The sequence below is a fragment of the Oncorhynchus keta genome, chromosome 10, assembly GCF_023373465.1.
Source record: "Oncorhynchus keta strain PuntledgeMale-10-30-2019 chromosome 10, Oket_V2, whole genome shotgun sequence".
In the NCBI taxonomy this organism is placed as follows: domain Eukaryota; kingdom Metazoa; phylum Chordata; class Actinopteri; order Salmoniformes; family Salmonidae; genus Oncorhynchus; species Oncorhynchus keta.
Window position 1 is genome coordinate 43082545 of NC_068430.1, and position 19594 is coordinate 43102138.

At 44.1% G+C, this 19594-nt stretch overlaps 2 protein-coding genes across 2 annotated transcripts in view; one reads left to right on the forward strand and one right to left on the reverse strand.

Moving 5' to 3' along the window:
* kcnb1 (potassium voltage-gated channel, Shab-related subfamily, member 1) overlaps positions 1–5043 on the forward strand; it is a 70008-nt gene extending 64965 nt beyond the window's left edge. The window contains exon 4 of the mRNA XM_052527066.1: positions 27–5043. Within this exon, the coding sequence (XP_052383026.1) occupies positions 27–1867 (1841 nt within the window). The 3' untranslated portion in view covers positions 1868–5043. The remainder of the gene's footprint in view (positions 1–26) is intronic.
* Positions 5044–6263: 1220 nt separating this feature from the next.
* Positions 6264–18404, reverse strand: si:dkey-7k24.5 (somatomedin-B and thrombospondin type-1 domain-containing protein). The gene is made up of 5 exons (XM_035778270.2): positions 17923–18404; positions 11047–11238; positions 9790–9868; positions 7543–7725; positions 6264–7314 (listed from the first exon to the last, which is right to left on the reverse strand). Exons 1-5 carry the CDS (start codon positions 18173–18175, stop codon positions 7194–7196), a joined length of 828 nt encoding a protein of 275 aa, XP_035634163.1. The 5' UTR covers positions 18176–18404; the 3' UTR covers positions 6264–7193.
* Positions 18405–19594: the final 1190 nt, after the last annotated feature.

A 19594-nucleotide genomic window follows, 5' to 3' on the forward strand; every position in this document is an offset into this window, starting at 1 on the left:
AACTACCGTCTTAACTTATCTGTAAGGTCCCTTGAACGTGATCGACCTGCTGGCCATCCTTCCTTACTACGTCACAATCTTCCTGACCGAGTCCAACAAGAGTGTTCTACAGTTCCAGAATGTCCGGAGGGTGGTTCAGATCTTCCGGATCATGCGTATCCTTAGGATTCTGAAGTTGGCGCGTCACTCCACAGGGCTGCAGTCTCTAGGTTTCACACTGAAGAGGAGTTACAATGAGCTGGGTCTACTCATCCTCTTCCTGGCCATGGGCATCATGATCTTCTCCAGCCTCGTCTTCTTCGCAGAGAAGGACGAGGATGACACAAAATTCAAAAGCATCCCGGCCTCCTTCTGGTGGGCTACCATTACTATGACAACGGTGGGTTATGGGGACATTTACCCTAAGACTCTGCTGGGTAAGATTGTGGGTGGTCTCTGTTGCATCGCAGGGGTGCTGGTGATAGCCTTGCCCATTCCCATCATCGTCAACAACTTCTCTGAGTTCTACAAGGAGCAAAAGCGCCAGGAGAAAGCTGTGAAGCGGCGGGAGGCACTGGAGAGGGCGAAACGCAATGGGAGCATCGTCTCCATGAACATGAAGGAGGCGTTCGCCCGCAGTGCTGAGCTGATGGATGTGGTGGTGGAGAAGAGTGAGAGGCCGCTGACGCAAGACAACCACCTGTCACCCAGCCACTGGAAGTGGACACCTAAGCGGGCCACCACCGCCTCCGAGACCAGCTCGGCCCACTCCTTCAACCCTGTGGAGTCGCAGACGGGTTCCCCCAGCAAGGCCAGGGCCTCCAGTCCTCAGGGGCTCAACCCACAGAAGCTGGAGGAGATGTATAACCAAATGGCCAAGACCCAGTCACAGCCCAACCTCAACGCCAAAGACAAGAGCTCCAGGGCTGGCAGGCAGAGGGATAGGGATGAGATAGAGCTGGGGACCATCCCTGGGGGTCCAGGGGACCCTATGCTAGGGGGTCGAGAGGGGGTGGGGGACATGAAGAGCCTGTCTAGTATTGACAGCTACATCAGCTGTGCTGCAGACTTCCAAGAGAATCCACGTGGTGTCTACGCCCATAGTCCAGCCTACGGCCTGGCCCTCCTGGCCCAGGAGACCAGCCGCTTCTCCCACATCAACCCAGTCACGGCCCTCTCTGGGCGGGTCAGCACCAACCCTGGCCTCCAGACCACCCTGGAGCATGAGCCCTTGCTGGATCCACTCTCTGCTGTGAAGTCTGCAGGTTCTGGCAACACTCGTAACTTTAACAACCCTCTAAAGGGTGGTGGCCTTTCCTACAAGGTGAACTACCGGAGCAGTGGAAGGGAATCAGTGCCAGGACCAGGCTCAGGCCCTTCCCCCAGCAGCGGTGGTCCTCTCTCAGACAGTTCTGTACTGTCTGACCGCTCCGTGCTCAGCCCAGAGACGTCCATCTACACCACGGCCAGCAGCAGGACACCGACCAAGTCCCCTGACAGCTCCACCCTGACCACAGCCCTGACCTCCACACCGGCCGTTTTCACTTTCCACGACTCCTCCATCAGTAAGTACATTGACGCCGACACAGACGAAGATGAGCACCTGCGGGACATGTCGGAGGCCACCAGCCCCTCGGAGCGCCTGCTAGCCGGCTCCAGTCCCCCCAAACACAGCAAGAACATCAACAGCGGCTACAACCAGAGAGGCATCAACCACCAGGCACCAGGCACCACCCAGCGAATGCTGGGGCAGAACTGCCTATTCCCTGGCCTGGATGGGGGGACGCGGGGGAGTGGGGGCCACACGGAGAACCATGTGGTTCCAGAGCTGCCCCGCAGGTCCAAAGGGGACAGAGGAAGGGCTAGTACCATGGACAAGAGTCTCTGAGCTACAGATATAGGGCAGAGCAGAGGATAGCACGGCCAGTGTTAAGGGAGCTGGAGCAAGGAAGACTTATGTCAGGGACATCCAGAGAAACACAGACAAGGTACTGTGTGGAAGGCAGAGAAAGTGATAGAGAAAGAGAACGTAAGAGAGTGAAAGAAGGAAAGAGACACACTGTGCAGAATCCCTTTACAAACTGACAGAAAGGGCCAGGAAGGGAGAGAGATTCAGGGCAGTGTTTGGGCTGTGGTGTGGTGTTCAATACTATCGGAAAAGACTTGCAAGACAGATAAAGAACACTCTCCCTCTCCCCCCCCCCTTCCTGTTAGCCACGGTACACAAGCTACCATAGAACTGGGCAGAAAACTCCCACAAACCCAACTGAGCAGGGGCCCCACAGGGAGACGTGGGAGCAGGTCAAAGCAGAGCATGCTGGGAAGGGACATGGTCTGTTGGTTGGTTGAGGCTGTGGTGGTCCATTTCAGTGGCTATGGGGTAAGAGGCAGGATGAGGGGTGAGGTGGGAAACAGCAAGACAGTCATCCCCTATATTCTCCCACAGGTCTATATATATCAGCTGACCACTGTCCCATTCCGCCCCAGCCCAGCTCACACTGTAGAAAACTACACTCTTAGAAAAAGGTTTTCCAAAAGGGTTCTTTGGCTGTCCCCATAAGAGAACCATTTTTGGCTTCAGATAAAAACCTTTTTTATTCCAAGTAGAACTGTTTGGATTCCATGTAGAACTATCTGTGAAAAGGGTTCTACATGGAACCCAAAATGGTTATATTTTGAAACAGAAGGGTTCTACCTGGAACCAAGCTTTTAGGTTCTAGATAGCACCTTTTTTTCTAAGAGTGTAGGGAGGAGTTACGGTAGACGCCAATAAGCTACTTACTAGTGCCCCCCTAGACCCAAACCTGGCCTTAGTCATATGTGTGTGTGTGTGTGTGTGTGTGTGTGTGTGTGTGTGTGTGTGTGTGTGTGTGTGTGTGTGTGTGTGTGTGTGTGTGTGTGTGTGTGTGTGTGTGTGTGTGCACGTGTGTGTGTGTGCACGTGTGTGCACGCGTGTGTGTTTGAGTGAGTTGGCGTGTACGTGTTTAAAAGATATCCACACTTTTAGATTGTCTCACCTGATTTATTTTTATATAAATAAAGTAGGTTACCTGTAGAAATGTGTGATTTGCTAGTCTGTTGTGTCATGATCATAACTGTTTGAGTAATTCTGTATGACATATTTCTAGACAAGTTACAGTTGCTGGAGGTTTACAATCCAGACTCATCTTAGGGAAAACCACAGTCTGTCAAAAAGAGTCTTGTTCTTCTTGGTACCGTTTCTTTATCACATAGTAAGAGTAGAGGACCACATTTGATCTAACATTTCTGTCTGTGAATGTCTTGATTGTGTGTCGTTTTATTTTTATTGCATTGGGTTTGAGTCAGAGGGGAATGGTTGAAAGAAACCTAATCTTTTTGGTATTAAAGTCAGGAATCATAAATATCCCTGAATTTTTTTTGCATCAAACACACATTTAGGAGAGCTCTCCTCCAAGACATGCATGTACCAAACAGCCTGCCTCTTCTTCCCAGTCATACCACCAAGACACAAGGGGCTCTGCGTTATTGAAACTGAAAAGCAATGTTTCCGCGTTAGCAGAGAATGCATTCATGGTAAACGCTGCAAGTGTCAGCTCAATAGGAAATTACATTTACATTTCAAGTGCGCTTTCATTAACGCTTCAAGCAATACAGATTAAATTAGAGCCCAGAGTTCAAAAGAGTCACTTCAGCTGATGTGCTGAGATGTGTAAAAGAAAAATGACCTGTTTATTTTTATGGTACTTTATAAAGAATGTGGTGAACGGATTTATGAACCTATATTTCCAAATCCAAGCAAACATTTATGATATATGTTCAGATTTAAAGTGAAACATTGATCAAGCTGCCATAACATGTATCATCATCATTTTCCTTTCAACAACATAGAGCCAAAGACTGGTCCATTTTGAACTGGAGTTGGAATGAGCGAGAGAAAGAGAAAGATCCCCCATACAGTACTCCTTAGGTTGCAGTATAAGTCTGAACAGCATATTAATTCAAAAGAGGGAAGAGTGTTACTTCTCACTTATCCAGGAAACCTAGTTACAGGTTTTGATTGAATAGCATGTCTAGTCTTTTTGAGTGCATCTGCATTCATCCGCACACAGACATACAGACATATTGAAAGGACAGCCCATACACAGGTATACAATATCTACAAGATAGCTCCAGGCCTGCCCAGTTTCCATAGTAACAAGCTCCAACCTGGCAAGGCTGATACCAGAGCTGCATAGCTCTGCTAATTGGGGTGGGAATGTCTAATTGTATCGAAATGCATGCATTCTTTAGGTTTACACAGTTTGCACACTCAAACATACAGTAGTTGTTACACAGGAGTGCACGTAGACAAAGAAACATCCTGTAACCACCCATTCCCCCCTGCCTAGTTTTGAATAAATGCATGATAATGCATTCTGAAGAATAGACGTCACAGTGCATAGATATCACTGAAGATGCTTATAAATTTAAAAAAGACAGACCCACAACACTGTCCACATACATGTCCATGTGTTCGTCCTTGGCTCTCTTCCTCTTCCTGAGAAAAGTCCGTGTGAAAAGGTGAGAACATCGCATCTCCAGAGACGCATTTTTCGCACCCATTCCTGTCTGAGCTGGATCCGAGCGAGGGGAGCTATGTGAAAAGAATAGTAATGACTGTAGAAAGGGCAGAACCTCTGAAACACTGTGTATGTGTGTGTGTTATTGTCACGTTTAAAGGGACTGATGCTCAGCCGAAGGCTTCCACTTTGTTAGACATTAGCTAGGTTTCTATCCAACTGGCGACAGATTTTCATACGAATATTCTAAAATCCACATAACAACAATATGCGCATTTTCCCACCAGAGAGGTGTTTCCATCAAATTGACTTGTTGCGGATAAAGGCATGTGCGTGACGATTTAGGTCTATTAAACATACAACAAATCATTTTGCCGTTATATTCCCATGTACCGAATAAACTAAATCTGTGTTTAATGGGTTTCCATCGCATTTTCAAATCTACTGATGGCTTTGTCACACTAAATTTTGCGTTAAATAGCAAGTGTGTCCACTATGGTTTTGGCATATGCGCTCTAGTCAGTAGGCTACCTACCTGCATGATGAGTATATTATGGATAAGAGCGATATTATTGTTATTTGTCAAACGGCAGCCAAGCATCGATCATCATGTCAACAGAATGAGACCCTTGAAATGTATTGGAAAGAAGGAAGCTCACCACCGTGCACCTTCACAACCCTGTGAAGTTCACCATGATTTATTTCATCCGTAGCCTAATAAACTGCATGCGTTCCCGAGTCATAACCGGAGGACCACACAACATATCGCATGACTACATTTACTTCGATCTTATGGTTATTATTAATATTTGAGGATAAAGTGTTCCCACCACCAATTATTGCATAATTCATTTTACCAACACAAAAAAGATACCACCTTGTCTGGCATATTCTGTTTGTCAACATTTGTAAAGTTGACCGACACATTTTCTGTTTCCATCAGGGCTGTCATGACATTTTTTTAAATCCGACATGTACTTTAAATGTATCTGGAAACATGGTTAATGTTAACATCCCACCTTGTTAAACCAACGTGAAATAATAAGAACTGTAGAGTGGACATATGATGTCACTGTTTTGTGTTCATTCTTTTCACAACGCACTTCAAATCCATCTCGTTAAATTGGCTGTCATCTGTATGGCGTTGGCTTCTTGTGCACGGTCTAATACGGAGTTGTGTTGCTGTCCCATATGTTTCACATAACCATGCATCATGTTATGCTCTCACTGCAAGAATACATAGTGGGAGTCAGGGACAGTTTTGTCACGTAAAATATCTCTTTAAAAAGAAAGATGACAATCAATTCTTCATGAATAGACATGATATACATTGTAGCATTGCTATGAGATGATCCTGTGGAGAGTATTCGGTTGGAAAGACTAACTGGAAAACACACCATGGACACTTACAGAAAGGAAATAGCCACTGATCGCCTTTACATATTTGTTTTGGTAGAATGATTCTGGACAATGTTCTGACAAGGTTAAATGTGTTTACTGCTATACTGTGACCACTGACCAATGTGTTTAAAAAAAGTTGATGTAAATTTGCTGCTAGTCTTTGTATTTTTTTGTTTCTTAAAGGGCACTTTATACATCAGTCTCTCTCCATCTCTGAGTGAGTCACCCAACATCGAAACGTCTTGTAGCGTACAAGAGCTTTAACTTTTACTGTAGTCCTGAACAAAAGGGTTTCTGATGTCAAAGGATTTGTAAGTGTTATGTTTTAATGAGAAAGCACAATCAAGTGACTCCTTTTATTTATCATATTTTGATAAGATATGAATAACATACAATTTAGGAATTAGACAAATGCCATTGAAATTGATGTTGGGATTTCAGGGTTAGGGTCCATTTGAAATGCTTGGTAAATTGGAATTCAATTCAATAATTGGATTTGGAAATTTAATAGATTTGAAAGAGATCCCAACGAGTCATTCCCAACCAGTCATTGTAACATACAGAAATTCCAGGGAACTGAAGGGGGGAGATTTGACAGACTTTCAGACTATCCCCACCTCTTCTTCTACTGTTGTTTTTGTAGGTCTCCAGGCTACTGTTTGTTTTGTAATATTTTTACCTGTCGACTTTCTAATGCTGTAAGTTGTTGCTGTATAAATGTTCTGTTGTTCGATCGATGCATGTCGTAACTTTGGAGCCGTGACTGGGTGTGAAACATGCACAACGCCAGTTTAACTGTCCTGTAAAAAAAAGTGTCTCAATGTCCCAAGATCTTTCTATTTCTTTTAAAAAGGCAACATTCCCCTTGGATGACTGAAAATTCAATAAAAGTCTAATTAATGAATGGGTTGAGTTTTGGTTATTGACATGTGTTACAGGCATTATTGAAGGCTTTCACTAATACAAAGACAAACTGCACTGACAGTTACATACACTTAGAAAATAATCTACAATAGTATTTTTTAGAATAAATATTCTGGCCAACCAAAGAACAAAATGACCCGAATCAGCCGCATAAACACGATTAAATTGTTGCCAGAGGTTTCATATCAATTGTTATGTTAGACACTGGTATGATCAGGTCCATACGGATGCACACAGCCCTGTCGGTGTTGCCTTTTGATTATGCCTGATCCATGTGCTGTCCGGTCTGTCTGTATGGCCATGAAGAAGTTGTAGACTCAGGTCTGTAGACTAGACAGTAACCCAGGGTTATATGAAGAGGAAGCTGTGGACGGTGGGACAGGAGCAGGATTCTAGTCTCCTGACACGCCTCCACACGCCACGACACCTGGGGTTACCCACCGCCTGCCACTGCAGAGACTGCCTGCCACTGAAAGAGGGGGGAGGGACAAAGAAAGACTGCCGTTGACTTATCTAGTCTAGACTAAGACTGCCACCTAGTGGCTGAAATCTTACTCTTCAAACAAGAATAGCAACATTGGGTTAGAATGTAAACACGATTTAAACGGAATGTCCTAATATCTTTACCACATTTGTATAGCCTCAAGCTCTCGTCTCTCCCCTCCCCTCCTTTCCTCGTGGGCCCTGCATGTCTTACCTCTCCTCCTCGTCCTTATCTCCATCTCCAGAGCAGTGTGTCTGCCCGGCAGAGAGGGCTGGAGGCTGGCACTCCACACAAACTTGGTGGCCCTCTCCCAGGTACTGCATCCAGCGGGTGTGTGGCCCCACACTACGCTGGCACCCAGGGGTCAGGGAGATCAATTGGAACTGCACACAGTACCTGGATAAGTATACACATTACAGACACACAGTGGCAAGAAAATGTATGTGAACCCTTTGAAATTACCTGGATTTCTACATAAATTGCTCATCAAATTTGATCTGATCTTCATCTAAGTCACAACAATAGACAAAAACATGGTGTGTTTAAACTAATAACATACAAATTATTGTATTTTGCTTGTCTATATTGAATACATCATTTAAACATTCACAGTGTGTGTTATTGACTTGCTAATTGTTTACTCCATGTGTAACTCTGTTGTCTGTTCACACTGCTATGCTTTATCTTGGCCAGGTCGCAGTTGCAAATGAGAACTTGTTCTCAACTAGCCTACCTGGTTAAATAAAGGTGAAATAAAATTTAAAAAAAAGTGTAGTTTGGAAAAAGTATGCGAACCCCAAGGCTAATGACTTCTCCAAAAGCTAATTGGAGTCAGGAGTCAGCTAACCTGGAGTCCAATCAATGAGACAAGATTGGAGATGTTGGTTAGAGCTGCCTTGCCCTATAAAAAAAAAAAAAAAAATTGAGTTTGCTATTCAGAAGAAGCATTGCCTGATGTGAACCATGCCTCAAACTAAAGAGATCTCAGAAGACCTAAGATTAAGAATGGTTGACTTGCATAAAGCTGAAAAGGGTTACAAAAATATCTCTAAAAGCCTTGATGTTCATCAATCCACGGTAAGACAAATGGTCTATAAATGGAAAGTTCAGCACTGTTGCTACTCTCCCGAGGAGTGGCCGTCCTGCAAAGATGACTGCAAGAGCACAGCGCAGAATGCTCAATAAGGTTAAGAAGAATCCTAGAGTGTCAGCTAAAGACTTACAGAAATCTCTGGAACATGCTAACATCTCTGTTGATGAGTCTACGATACTTAAAACACTAAAAAAGAATGGTGTTCAGGGGAGGACACCACGGAAGAAGCCACTGCTGTCCAAAAAATACATTGCTGTCCAACCGAAGTTTGCAAAAGAGCACCTGGATGTTCCACAGCGCAAAATATTCTGTGGACAGGTGCAACTACAGTTGAGTTGTTTGGAAGGAACACACAACACCCTGTGTGGACAAAAGAATTGCACTGCACACCAACATCGAAACCTCATCCCAACTGTAAAGTATGGTGGAGGGAGCATCATGGTTTGGGGCTGCTTTGCTGCCTCAGGGCCTGGACAGCTTGCTATCATCGACGGAAATATGAATTCCCAAGTTTATAAAGACATTTTGCTGAAGAATGTAAGGCTATCTGTCCGCCAATTGAAGCTCAACATAAGTCGGGTGATGCAACAGGACAACGACCCAAAACACAGAAGTCAATCAACAACAGAATGGCTTCAACAGAAGAAAATACGCCTTAAGGAGTCCAGTCAGAGTCCTGACCTCAACCAGATTGAGATGCTGTGGCATGACCTCAAGAGAGCAGTTCACACCAGACATCCCAAGAATATTGCTGAATCGAAACAGTTTTGAAAAGAGGAATGGTCCAAAATTCCTCCTGACCATTGTACAGGTCTGATCAGCAGCTACAGAAAACGTTTGGTTGAGGTTATTGCTGCCAAAGGAGGATCAACCAGTTATTAAATCCAAGGGTTCAACATATTTCTTCCACCCTGCACTGTGGATGTTTACATAGTGTGTTCAATAAAGACATGAAAACATATAATTGCTTGTGTTTTATTAGTTTAAGCAAATTGTGTGTCTATTGTTGTGACCTAGATGAAGATCGGATCAAATTTTATGACCAATTTATGCAGAAATCTAGGTTTTTCCAAAGGGTTCACATACCTTTTCTTGCCACTGTACACCCTCACACAAAGTACAGTAGAGACTGCTGAGGGGAGGACGGCTCATAATACTGGCTGGGACGGAGCAAATGGAATGGCATCAAACCATGCGTTTGCTGTATTTGATACCATTCCACCAATTCCACTCCAGTCATTACCATGAGCCTGTCCTCCCCAATTTAAGGTGCCACCAACCTCCTGTACATTCATATACACACAGTGGTCAGAAAACACGACGGGAATACTATGGAAGGAGACAAACACATAGACCGGATATCTCACCCTTCGACATCACTGTTATCAGGGATGTCCCTCTTCTTCCTGGCATTGCCATAGCCACCGGTAGTGATGAGAGCCGGGACTGCAAAGACAATATCCATTAGGACAAAACCATGACAAAAATACACCCCCCACACATTATATTATTTAACCAGGTAGGCCCATTGAGGTCAGAAGACCTATTCTGCAAGGGAGAGCTGGGAATGTATCCTTTGCTTGAAGACAGAGGGATATCCGACAGAGACAAGAGGCATTAAAGACATATGGGTTAAGGTCCTTACCAGAGCATTTAGATACATAGTCTAAGGCAATATACACTGAGTGTACAAAACATTAAGAACACCGGCTCTTTCCGTGACTGACCAGGTGAAAGCTATGAGCCCTTACTGATGTCACCTGTTAAATCCACTTCAAATCATTGTAGATGAAGGGGAGGAGACAGGTTAAAGAAGGATGTTTAAGCCTTGAGATAATTGAGACATGGATGGTGTATGTGTGCCATTCAGAGGGTGAACGGGGCAAGACAAAAGATTTCAGTGACTTTGAACAGAGTACGGTAATTGATGACCGGCGCACCTGTTTGTGTGTCAAGAACTGCAACGCTGCTGGGTTAAGCTCAACTGTTTCCCGTGTGTATTAAGAATGGTCCACCACCCAAAGGACAGCCGGGAAACTTGACACAACTGTGTGAAGCATCCCTGTGAAATGGTTGACACCTTGTAGTCCATGCCCGACGAATTGAGGCTATTCTATTATATCTGAGTGAATAGTAGAATACACAAGGTGTAGTTTTGAAATTTGGTTGTGCATCATCACTTTTGCTTTTGCTATGTCAGTCAATGAAAGTCAGTCAATTATAGTCCCCCCCCCAAAAAATTGATTGGTAAGTTAGTCTAGTCAGCATGCCCAGGGGCAAGCTGCAGGTACCCTAGTAGTTAAGAGCATTGGGCCAGTAACCAAAAAGGTCACTGGTTTGAAACCCTGTGCTGCCTAGGTGGAAAAATCTGACATGCCCTTGAGCAAGGTACTTAACCCTATTTGCTTCTGTAAGTCGCTCTGGCTATTAGCTTCTGCCAAATGACTGAAATGTAATGGCTCTGACCTCGAGGGGGCCCCCATTGATTTTGTTAGCCAATCTCACTCAGATATAATTTTAACATGGCGTAAGTCGTGACAAAATGTGTAGAAGGGGGTGCAACTCAATTACAAGGAAGGTGTTCTAAATGTTTGGTACACTCAGTATATGGCTGTGGTGCTTACCTAGTGATTTGCTGCACTGTCGGTGGTGTTTCCTGTACTCTGCACAGCCGGCGTGCTCCTCCACGTGTGGACAGGGTTTCCCCCCATTTCGGGGCTCCTGCAGGACTTCCCTGCTCCTTATCCGAACTGTGGCCCTGCAGGGCTCACCACAGCCAGACCACGCAGTCCACTCACTCAGCACACAGGACACCGCTAGGAGGGATGGGGAGGACAGGCAAGGCCAACTCCAGGCATAAGCAACATACATTCTTTTTTTGGAACTCTCAACTTACTGTTGAGAGTTAGAATAGTAGAATACCCAAGTGTAGTTTTGAAATTTGGTTGTGCATCATCACTTTTGCTTTTCTTATGCCAGTCAATGAAAGTCACTCAATTATCATTCCCCCCCCAAAAAATATTAGATTGGTAAGTTAGTCTAGTCAGCGTGCCCAGGGGCCAGCTGCAGGTACCCTAGTGGTAAAGCGCATTGGGCCAGTAACCGAAAAGGTCACTGGTTTGAAACCCCGTGCTGCCTAGGTGAAAAATCTGACATGCCCTTGAGCAAGGTACTTAACCCTAATTGCGTCTGTAATTTGCTCTGGCTATTAGCTTCTGCCAAATGACTGAAATGTAATGGCTCTGACCTCGAGGGGGCCCCCATTGATTTTGTTAGTCAATCTCACTCAGATATAATTTTAACATGGCATAAATCGTGACAAAATGTGTAGAATATTCTACTAACTCTCACATAGGGACCCCAAAAGACTAGAGCGGGCCCTGAGGACAGGATAGCATGAGAACATGTCAGGGGTAAATGAAAGCAAGTACAAGCACGACTCTATGGTAGAGTGCCCTCCACTGTATGCATTTGCTACTGAAAAAGCATTTAGCATTTTTAGACAGCTAAATAAAAAGTAAATTGGTATACAACTAAAAGCAAGGTATATATATATGGGGCGGCAAGGTAGCCTAGTGGTTAGAGCGTTGGACTAGCAAGTTCAAACCCCCGAGCTGACAAGGTACAAATCTGTCGTTCTGCCCCTGAACAGGCAGTTAACCCACTGTTCCTAGGCCATCATTGAAAATAAGAATTTGTTCTTAACTGACTTGCCTAGTTAAATAAAAGGTTAAAAAAAATATGAAAAAGACTATGAATTACAAACAAATCATATGGCTCACATGACAATTAATCATCACATTTTCAGGAGAATCTCAATGACTTTTGCACCAAACTGGGGCAAAACGACCATATGCAGTGTTGTCAAACACAGGTCTTATTGTGTTGTAGAAATTGACACACTTTGGGTAACATATTATACACTACATGACCAAAGGTATGTAGACACCTGCTCGTCGAACATCTCATCACAAAATCATGGGCATTAATATGGAGTTTGCCCCCCTTTGCTGCAATAACAGCCTCCATTCTTCTGGGAAGGCTTTCCACCAGATGTTAGAACATTGCTGTGGGGACTTGCTTCCATTCAGCCACGAGCATTAGTGAGGTTGGGCTCTGATGTAGGGCGATTAGGCCTGTCTTGCAGTAGGCTTTCCAATTCATCCCAAACTGTATTTTTGGACCTCACCTTATGCACGGGTCACTGTCATAAAGAAACAGGAAAGGGCCTTCCCCCAGAGCCGGGAGGGCCTATACGCTCACTACGCAAGTTGCGTAGGGCCCCGCAAATTCCGCAAGGGCCCCGTCTCCCGCTCGTGTCAAAGCGGGTGTCAATGTTTACACTCGATGAGAAGATGAAGCGAAACTATTCTTCTGGTCACGAAAAGAGATGAAGAAAAACAACAACACGAGAGTGAATTGTGGGAACAGCGATCAGGTAAACAGGTTTGATGTCAGCAAATAACAGAAACGTTAAGTTGATGTGCTAGCTTGCAGTGCATCTCGCTCTAGTCGGTCTTGCTAACCTTGCTGGGCAGTGCATCTCTTGGTCTGTCTGTGTCTTGCATGCCTGCCACTTCCGGGGCTGTGTCCTGTGACTTTGTGCCTGACAAAAGTGAGAGTGAAATACTAACTATATATTACGTTTGATAAACGCCAACGGGCAACAATAAACAGCAGCTCGAAAAAAGATAACCGCGTCGAGCGTGAACTTGCGTTCATATGCGCGTGCAGGAAATGAAATTCGCGCCTTCCAGCATCAACCGCTGTGGGGACCAGTCCAGACAATATATGGGTGTGATGGCAATCCTCACAGGCACACCATTTTAAAACAAGACGAATGATTATCTCGTCTCTCAGTCAAGGTTGTTACAACTCTGGACTAATGCAAGATGGAAAGATATGGATTGACATTGACTACAGATGTACAGTGGGGCAAAAAAGTATTTAGTCAGCCACCAATTGTGCAAGTTCTCCCACTTAAAAAGATGAGAGGAAAGTCATTTTCATAATAGGTACACTTCAACTATGACAGAAAAAATGAGAAGAAAACAAATCCAGAAAATCACATTGTAGGATTTTTAATGAATTTATTTGCAAATTATGGTGGAAAATAAGTATTTGGTCAATAACAAAAGTTTCTCAATACTTTGTTATATACCCTTTGTTGGCAATGACAGAGGTCAAATTTTTCTGTAAGTCTTCACAAGGTTTTCACACACTGTTTGCTGGTATTTTGGCCCATTCCTCCATGCAGATCTCCTATAGAGCAGTGATGTTTTGGGGCTGTTGCTGGGCAACACGTACTTTCAACTCCCTCCAAAGATTTTCTATGGGGTTGAGATCTGGAGACTGGCTAGGCCACTCCAGGACCTTGAAATGCTTCTTACGAAGCCACTCCTTCGTTGCCCGGGCGGTGTGTTTGGGATCATTGTCATGCTGAAAGACCCAGCCACGTTTCATCTTCAATGCCCTTGCTGATGGTAGGCTTTGTTACTTTGGTCCCAGCTCTCTGCAGGTCATTCAGTAGGTCCCCCCGTGTGGTTCTGGGATTTTTGCTCACCGTTCTTGTGATCATTTTGACCCCACGGGGTGAGATCTTGCGTGGAGCCCCAGATCGAGGGAGATTATCAGTGTTCTTGTATGTCTTCCATTTCCTAATAATTGCTCCCATAGTTGATTTTTTCAAACCAAGCTGCTTACCTATTGCAGATTCAATCTTCCCAGCCTGGTGCAGGTCTACAATTCTGTTTCTGGTGTCCTTTGACAGCTCTTTGGTCTTGGCCATAGTGGAGTTTGGAGTGTGACTGTTTGAGGTTGTGGACAGGTGTCTTTTATACTGATAAGTTCAAACAGGGTGCCATTAATACAGGTAACGAGTGGAGGACAGAGGAGCCTCTCAAAGAAGAAGTTACAGGTCTGTGAGAGCCAGAAATCTTGCTTGTTTGTAGGTGACCAAATACTTACTTTACACCATAATTTGCAAATAAATTCATTAAAATCCTACAATGTGATTTTCTTGATTTTTTTTCTCATTTTGTCTGTCATAATTGAAGCGTACCTATGATGAAAATTACAGGCCTCTCATCTTTTTATAAGTGGGAGAACTTGCACAATTGGTGGCTGACTAAATACTTTTTTGCCCCACTGTATATATTGAATTTTAAAATGTTGATTAGCTGGGCATAATCATATGGATGCACATCTCTCAGTAAATAATAACCATCAAGTATTCAGCCAAGCCATAGTATAAATAGTATTTTAGATTTGAAAATGTATAAAAATTAATCTGGGGGAGCCAGTTTGAATGGGCCTGATGCAGCTGATAAAATGTATAATAGTATTGTTAACTATCATTTACAGGTGCTATGCTTAAGTTTGTCAGTAGAGGAGATGCTGGATCATCAGCCAGTACAAGCAGAGACTCAGTTGGTCCACATCCAGTCAGTACTAACACAGACCCAGTACAGCTGGCTTCAGAAAATACAAACACAGACCCATTACTGGCAGCTTCAGCAAACACCAGCACAGACCCAGTTGAAATACAGCCAGTACTAGCACAACCAGAGGTGTACAGCCAGCATCAGATACAAGCAGCTCAGACCCTAATAGAACAGTTTCAGCTCCACCAAATGACCCAGCAGATTGGCCCCCAGCAGATTGGCCCCCAGTCTTTAACAGACTTTATGAGGAACCGAGTTAGTGTGCAGAGGTCCATTCAAACCGGGAATGGATTTTTCAAACGCTAAAAACAAGTCTAGAGGAGGTTTCCATTCAGGCTTATTACAGAGACATCTGTCAAATGGGGGAAAAGATTACCAGGAGCTGGCTTTCATAACCAATCAAAAACCACACAGTGTATTGTTTTAGCTGTAAGCTCTTTTCTACAAAAGACCACACAATAATAAAGGAAGGTGTGAATGACTAGTCAAATATCAACGCCATTCTGAAACCCCACGAGTGTAGTCCTGAACACACAAACAATGTCATTAAGTGGAGAGAACTTGATCTGCACCTAAGTCGCGAACAGACTCTTGACCAGATACCAATGACCGTTTTTGGAGGCTGAAAGAAAGAGATGTCCTTACATGTTTAATAAGTATCATCCAGAAACCGAGCATTCAGAGATTCATCAGACAAACTCTTCCAACCAGATAATGGAAACTTCCTAAAAGAGGTTGAATTACTGGCAAAAATGGACCCTGTAAGGGAAAATCATCTCAGCAAAATTAAAGATGGAGAGACACATGCTCATTACCTTGAGAAGCGCACACAGAATGAGCTGACACAGATTGGGTAAGAGACTCAAAGTACTTCTCCTTTATCTTGGACTGTACACCTGACAGTCACCAGGAGCAAATATCCATTATTCTGAGAAGCGTGGCTTTTAAAGGGAAAGTCAGAGATCAAGGAGCACTTCCTCGGCTTGATGTTGAGTTTGCTGAGTTTTACAACAGGCTTGAATCTGTCCACTATCATCTTAGATAAGCCACACGAGCTGAAGAACCAAATTTGAAGATTGCAGAGGGCAGAGGGCAAGCTTATGATAATGGGGCCAACATGAAGGGCAAGGAGTACAAACCAGACTGCTCCAAAATAAATCCCAGAGCCGTGTTCGTCCCACGTGGAGCACATACACGAAACCTTGTCATTACAGATGCTGCCAAATCTTTAAAAGATGCAGTTGTTTTTGTGTTGGGCGTGTGTAAAATCTCTTCAACCTTTTCAGCTGGCACACAAAGATGGAGTGTTTTGAAGAAACACGTCACTGTGAAGTCATGGAGTGACACAAGATGGGAGAGTAGGCTACAAAGTGTTCATGCAATCCTTGTTTCTGGCGTCGGAGGTTTCGGGAGGAATTACTGGAAGCCAGACAGTGGAGGCACAAGCATTTGCAGAGGAAGTTGGGTCCTACCGCTTCTTGATTTGCTGTGTCGTATGGTGTGAGATACTGACAATGACAAACAAGGTGAACAAGCTCCTCCAATCCGCCTCAATGCCGTTGGATATCGCAGTGAATTTAATCTCAAATGCAAAGGCCTCCCTCACTACATACTGGCAAACTGTATTCTGAGGCCCAGACAACAGCCTAACACATTTGTGAAGAAGTAAATGTGGAGGCTGTTCTGATAGAGAAGAGCCTGAGAAACAGCAAGAGGCATTTCAGCTATGAGGCTTCTGACGAACCAGTGACTGAGGCACTGAAAAACCTTGAAATCAACTACTTCAACATTGTGGTCGACTCTGCTGTGACATCCATGGATGAGAGATTTGAAACACTCAACCAGGTGAAAACCAAATATGGAGTGCTGCTGACCTTCAGCACTGCCTCTCAGATGTCCAGTGAATCTTTAAAGGCTCACTGCATGGAAGTTGAAAACACTCTAACCTTCAGAGATGAGTGTGACCTCAGTGGAATGGATCTGGCACACGAGATTCAGAATTGACGTTTGAGTGCTCTGGCCATCATGAGCATAAATCATGACGTGGGGAAACACATGTTCTATGATGACATCATTGATGATTTTGCCTCAAGGTGCAGAAGAGGAATATTTTGATGGCAAGATTTGAATTCAAATATTCAAATGTTTACACACACTTAGTAACATTTAAGATTGTATGGCAGATGTGCATTTGTGTAAATGACTGCTTAACTATGTGACATACTTCCTCAACTTCTTCCAGACTGTCCAGATAGACTGGTGCTGAAAATGCCCAGGCTGTAGAGGGAACCAAAGTTAATCACACAGCTGTATAGGTTTTTTTCGACTATTTTGAGACATATAGCTGCAGCCATAGCCTACAGGGTTATGTTTACATTGTATAGACAAAGCTAATTGTATAATATTTTGAGGACTGGAGTAATGACCAGGCAGCAGAGCCAAAGCTCAGTAATATATTTGATTATTTTCTACATTTTATAGTTTCTAGAATTTCTTACGTTAATATTCACTTATCTTAAGAATCTATAGAAAATCTTATATTCAATAAATATTTTTTGTTTATACCTCGTTCGGTAAAGGTCTACTTATTCTTAGACCGACAGATGGAGCCAACTGTTTTAAAGGAGGGGGGATTGTAGTGGGAGCACTGGGGCGTCAGGTGTGACTGTGAGGCAATGGTTTACATGGCTCAAGGGTCAGGTAAGAGGGACCCTTAGCATAATTTTTCTTAGGGCCCGGGGTGGTCAGGACCGGCTCTGCCTTCCCCAAACTGTTGCCACAAAGTTGGAAGCACAGATTAATCTAGAATGTCATTGTATGCTGTAGGATTAATATTTCCCTTCACTGGAACTAAGGGCCCTATACGGAACCAAGAAAAACAGCCCCAGACCATTATTCCTCCTTCACCAAACTTGACAGTTGGCTCTATGCATTGGGGCAGGTAGTGTTCTCCTGGCGTCCGCCAAACCAAGATTCGTCTGTCAGACTGCCAGATGGTGGAGCATGATTTATTTGATGGGTGTCCACATACTTTTGTATAGTGTATGGGAAACTTACCTGGACAGGCGAATTCATAATCATGACAGCAGTCCAGAGTAGAGGTACAAGCCTGGTCGCAATAGCAGGTGCCATACGAACGGTCAGCTCTCCATCCCTTACTGACGCACGACCGGTCGTGCCCAGTGCAGCAAAAACCCGTGTCCTGACACCCTGCCTCGTTCGGGACGACCAGGAAAACTAGCAGCACGACACAGGAGTAGAGCCAGCAGTAGAGCCAGCGGCCGGTAACAGTATAACTGAACTGGTGCATGACTATTGGCCTAGACTAGTATTTCTGCCGCGGCTAACACCTGTAAAATCGCAGAGCTGTGTTCACACGCCAAAGTTGATACCAGAGGATTTTCGATTTCGTTTATCTCAGTATTTCGATTTTTAGAAAAGATAGGCTATCATTCTGAATTTTTTTGACGCAGAGTTTGTTCAGCAACTATCCCCGTAATGGGATTCTAAGTGCCATCGAGCAATATACTGTAATGGCTTTCGCTCTCTTAAAGGGACAGTTCGTTTCTCTGACCACAGCGCTCCCTACAAGGAAGCTAATTTGCCTCAAAACTAAATTAAAGAAAACAGTACAGCTGTGAAGTAAGGCTTCTTGTTCATATTTTTCATAATTTGCATATATCCTCTTCTGCGGGGCTCTTAATTTAAAATACCATGGTTATTAAAATAGCAGGCTACTGTTTATAATACGGTGATTTTATAATTGCATGATATGTGGATGTGCGTTTAACAATGTTAATGAATGGTCACGGTAGGGATGTATGTGCATGCCTGTGAGAATCTTTACTTAAACCCATAAGGTTTTATTATGATAAGTAGCCTACAGTGACAGTATGTGGCCTCATGTCAATTTTCCCTGGATGAATTAGTGGGAGGCATGAGTAACTTGTTTGCTTTGCACTGCCCATTCTTTCTACCCCTGTTGGCTGAAGCTGCCAGCTTTCCTGGCCACTTGTGCCTCAACATGTGAAAATAATGGATTGATCAAATTCCTAAGGCCAGGACCATTCATGCAGAACAATAACAACACTGTGGACAGTGCAGCAGCATGGGTCTTCCGCTCAAATACATATTTCCCAGCTACTCAGTGCTGAGTGTGTGCTTGGGGACGTGTGGGCGTGGCGGGGCAGTTTCCCAGGCATTGACCTGACTGCAGTGCCTCTCTCCACAGACACACAGAAATACAGACACACATACACACACACAGAGAGCTAGAGTGCGACCCCGTAGAGGGGCCCTGTCCTGGTGTAGTCTGGGAACCTCTGCATTTACCGCTCTAATAAACACAGATCAGCTCTAACTGTCATAGACAATCCACAGAAACAATTCATAGTCCAATCAAATGTTACTTGGGGAGTCCCCCCATTTCAGATAAGCATGGCACACAGTAAACTCATCCAATGGTCCGTTTCTACATGGTACCTGTTAAAGGATTTGTATTCCAGATAGTTGCACATGTTAAATTAACCACAAGTAAGCCAAGTAAGTTATTTGGATCAACACTTGGATAATGTTTACAATCTGAAAGCGGCTTAGAGTATGTTTTTCTTGTACAGCAGTGAACAAAATGCTGTAACAGATACCTGATGCAGTAAAGGACACTAAATAGGGCCTATTGACTTCTCTCTGAGTGGCAGCAATATGCGTAGCTGCAATTACTCCGCCTCCA